The sequence below is a fragment of the Lutjanus erythropterus genome, chromosome 22, assembly GCF_056507025.1.
Source record: "Lutjanus erythropterus isolate fLutEry1 chromosome 22, fLutEry1.hap2, whole genome shotgun sequence".
In the NCBI taxonomy this organism is placed as follows: Eukaryota; Metazoa; Chordata; class Actinopteri; order Lutjaniformes; family Lutjanidae; genus Lutjanus; species Lutjanus erythropterus.
This window is the reverse complement of record NC_139338.1, coordinates 4,493,630-4,498,140: the sequence shown is the minus strand read 5'-3', so window position 1 is coordinate 4,498,140 and position 4,511 is coordinate 4,493,630. Positions and strand designations below refer to the sequence as shown.

Sequence of the window (4,511 nt, the reverse complement as noted above, 5' to 3'; positions counted from 1 at the left end):
TCTGTGTGTCATCTTGGTTTTTGTCATGCTTTTGGAATTGGATGGTTTAAAGCTCCAGTGTGTAAGATTTACTGGGATTTATTAGAATGTTAAAAATTGAATGTAATAGTTTTCCATTAGTTTGTAATCATCAGAAAATAAGAATTTTTATGTTTTTATTACCTTAGAATGAACCCTTTAAATCTGGCATCCACAGAATAGGACCTGCACCCTCCAGTGTCCCCCAGAACAGACAAACCAAACACTGGCTCTAGATTCGTCCTTTTGTGTTTTGCACAAATTTTGCAGCCACCTTAGTTTCTCATGCAGATTGGAAACATGTCCTCTCACTCTCCTCTTTCAAGTGTGCAAGTTTACCACTAGATGCCATTAAATTCTGCACAGTGGTTCTTTAAAAAAGACCATTATCTCAATTTCTCACCTAAAATGTTTTCCGAAACATTTTACCCATTGTTGATAATAGGGACAAGTGATGTCCTACCAAAAGAAACACCACTCCAATTTCTATTTTTAGGTGAAAATATATTCAAGAATTTATACATATGAAATCTAATTTATGAAATGTTTTGGTTTGATTTAATTTTATTTTATTTAAAAACTTTTTCTATGCCAGAAAACACTCTTGTCCCAGACAAGAATTCACAACTTCAAACACTTAAATGTGTTAGAAGGCTTCAAAATCTAAAACTGTCAATACCTGCTGATAGCATAGGTGTAAAAGTGTGCTATTGCAGTCATCTTTGTTTTAAAATTTCTTTTTAACTGGTAAACTTAATATTCAGTTATTCAGATATTCATCAGATGTGTCTCAACCATAACATGTCAACTCTGTAGCCTTTCTGAATCAAAGGTAATTAAGATGTATGGTTTAAAAATGTATATTCTGGTTAACATTAAGAGATCCCTGAGACACTGAAAAAAATGAAATACAATGACTGCTCACTGACAATGCTGCAAATGGAAAAAAGATCCACATTTTGTCAACTTAATAAGTTTACATGAATAAAAAAAATAATCACCAGGAGGTTGGCCTGTTTTATGGTTTAATAGCCAACAGTTTGATCATTTAAAATATATTTTCCAGCATCATTTCAGAGTGAAATTCAAAACCCCCTCAAATTATGGTTTTGTTTCAGTTCTAAAGAATGAGTGTTCTGTTTGGCTGTAATATGAGAAAGTTAGTCACCAGGCCAGATGTTGAACTGACTCATTTGTACTTACATGGACACACAGCTGGACTGATAAACAGAGACTTGCATGGCAACATACACAGGGAGTGTGATTCTCTGCTCTGAACGACATTACTCCAATATATCTTAATGTTGTATAGTGCATCTCTTGAATTAAAGAAAAAGGCATGAATAAAGAAACAGACTTTGGGGAAATAAATATATCTGAGTTGTGATATTGGGATATATAAAGAAATACTAACTTGAAATCAAAAGTGCTGGGTTGAAATAAAAATAACCTGCAACAAGCTCTGTGATTGTACAAAGAAGTTCATCTCATAATGATGAAACTGGGTTTTGAGAATATATTGGATTAGTTTACAATTTCATGGTTATATACAGTGAAGAATGTACAGATCCTTAAGTAAAAGTACAAATGGCACACTATAAATATATCTGATAGAAGTTCTGTTCTGAAAATGTTACTTTAGTAAAAGTAAGTTAAAATAACAGACTATCAACATGCTGACTCTGTTTGACCTGAATGGAACAGATCTACTGTGAAAATAAAATGGCTGCTGTGAAAATAAAATCTATTATGGTGAAGAAAAAGTATAATACTTCTTTCTGAACTGCAGTGAATCAGAAATGCAAAGTGGTATAAAAAGAAAATACTCACGTAAAGTACATCAAACTTGAATAAAAATACTTACATTTCACCACTAGTTATAAGTTTTCATTTTATGAGTAATTTTGAACACTTGCATCTCCATAGATTGAAGCAGAAATAAAAGATGTTCAAACTAATTCATTTGATCTGTCCTAACAAGTGATGCATACCCTGCCCAATCTTCTAGAAATAATATTTAGAATATTTTTGACCAGTCAACAATATCTAAATTGGGAATGGAATTCTTTACACCCAATTCCACCCAAAACAAAAGAAATTCACCACAAAACGATAAATGATTTTTACTGTCAAGTTAATTTTTAAGATTAAGATTTGGTTTTCAGAATAATGTATGTGTTTTATGTAATGGTGATATTGAAACAACAAAGCATAATTTTATTTCAGCAGTTTTTTTTTTAGAAGCAATTTAGAGAATGGTTAAATAGGAAAATCACAACATTGCCTGTTTTAGATCATAATAGTATTTATTTATTATTTATTGGTGTATCATTAGCAGTTTAAAAATTGGACCTGATGATCAGTGTTGTCTTATTTTAGCCATTTGTTTTTTATTCACAAGGCTTTTTTTTTTTTCATTTTTTGGTTATTTTACATTTTATGTAGCTTAATTTGTGATGAGTTTACATTTTATTATGCTAAATTTATTTTATCTTGAAAATGAAAAATAAGAAATGGACAGTTTGTGTCCTCACGTGCCACTTTAGTCTGTCAGCTCAGCTGCTGATTGGCCAGAACCAGTTGAGTGCACGCGCTGCACCTGCAGCAGTAACGGCTCCAGCTCTCACGGTGGCAGCAACGCTGCTCACTTACCACTACGTCTACACAGAAGAGGAGGAAAACCGTAAACTGTCTGTTTACTCGGCTTTACGTCCACCGACAGTCGGTTGCCGGTAAAACGGGGCAGGGCCACCGTTTTCCGTCAAGTTAGCCGGAGTTTGACGGAAGGTAAAGCAGCTTGGCTTTCACAATAACACGCCTGTAACGAGTCCTCCGTCACGAGCCGTTTACTGTGAACATACTGAGCGGACGTTGTGTATGTAAACGTCGGACGTTTGAGTTTTTCGGGCCACAGTGAATGCAGATCCATAACGCTTGGCTGAATATAAAGCAGAAAGCTAACGGTGCATGTATGTGAAAGTAAAAACATAGAAGGAACCGTGGAAGTGAGAACATATGGATCCCAACCGGATAATCCAGGCTCTGAAGGGGACCATCGATCCGAATCTGCGAATAGCTGCGGAGAATGAACTCAATCAGGTGGGTGAGCTAACCTTAACTAGTTCTTCTGTTTGTTTGTTTTCTCCGGACTGGGAGGCATCATGGACCCCTTTGGCCCAGACCTTCTGCCGGTTTTGGTGGAGGAGGGGAGGCCGTGTTTCTGTGATCCAGCTCGGCATTGGCCTGCCGATTCCCCCGCCCCGGTTTGGGAGTTTTATATCAGGCCTGCAATCTGATCAGCAGTTTGACTGAAGTGTTCCCAGGCAGCTGCGTCGAAGAAGAACAATGGGAGTCAGATGTGACAGCCATCATCGACCATCGGGAGCTGTGGAGCCCAAACTTTCTCATGTCAACACTGGAGTTCACAGGAACACACACAGAGCTCAGCTGGAGGTGGTACACAGTGCTGCTGCTGCTACTGCAGTGAATTTATGTAACCAGTCATTACAGCAAATGATCAGTACAGGGTAAATAAAAATAAGGGCCCCTCAATAATTCATTAATAAAGCTGTGGATTGGTTACTGCACCACAATGTTGTTCAGGCTTTAAGGGACAGTTTACTCCAAAAAAAGCCATGCCATGCAACAATGATAGCAGTTATATCAGATTCAGAAAGGGTGGGTAGTATGCAGCTGTCAAAAAGTAATAAAAAAATATACATTTTATTTAACACACTGGTATCCAATTGGAATGAGACAAAGTTCAGGAATAGGCATCAAGAGGAAAAAATGGTATTGTAACATCTCTAGAATGATTGTTATGAGGTCCGTGATGTTTTTTCCCCCTCTTTGCTTTGATGTTTGTCTTCTTCAAGTTTGTTCATTTATATCTGGAACCTTAATGTTTGGGTCTGATCTGTAATGGTGGGTTAGATATTCTGTTCCATGTCTTCATGTTAATAAATATGATGTATTAACACATGCTATTCTCTTCTTGTGCACACGTAAAATGTTAATGGTTTAATGAAATAGTGTTGAAACAGCTCTGTCTATCCTCTCCTAGTTGTATCTCACCGAATCTGATCTCTCTCTCTTTCTCTTTCAGTCCTACAAGATCATCAACTTCGCCCCCACCCTGCTTCAGATCATCGTGTCGGAGCAGGTGGAGTTCCCTGTCCGTCAGGCAGGTACGACTACAACAATCCAGCTGATGTTATATGGACTGTTGTTTTGCATCTCACTGCTCATTACGCTCCAGCACTGTCTGACAGTTTACATCTTGGTTCACCAGTTACAAAGTTCACACTGGCACAGTTTTGGCCAAGGTAATCGCACCACCATGTCATTTTTATAAGAGAAGAAATACAAAGACATTGGTGCTGTTCATAAGGAAAGTTGTTTATCAGGCTCGTTTGTGTGCGGTCAGTGTGATGTTTTTTGACATTTTTAATTCTTCACAACTAATATTTTGCTCCTCATGTTTATTTTATGAT

At 37.0% G+C, this 4,511-nt stretch overlaps 1 protein-coding gene across 2 annotated transcripts in view; it reads left to right on the top strand.

Annotated features, from left to right (window-relative positions):
• The first annotated feature begins 2,366 nt into the window (after nucleotides 1-2,366).
• ipo8 (importin 8) overlaps nucleotides 2,367-4,511 on the top strand; it is a 49,103-nt gene continuing 46,958 nt past the window's right edge. The window contains exons 1-2 of one of the 2 annotated variants that reach the window (XM_084710723.1): nucleotides 2,367-3,117; nucleotides 4,124-4,205. In XM_084710723.1, coding sequence (XP_084566849.1) covers nucleotides 3,034-3,117; nucleotides 4,124-4,205 — 166 coding nt within the window. In that variant the 5' untranslated portion in view covers nucleotides 2,367-3,033. The remainder of the gene's footprint in view (nucleotides 3,118-4,123; nucleotides 4,206-4,511) is intronic. The other variant, XM_084710724.1, reaches the window with a different exon arrangement.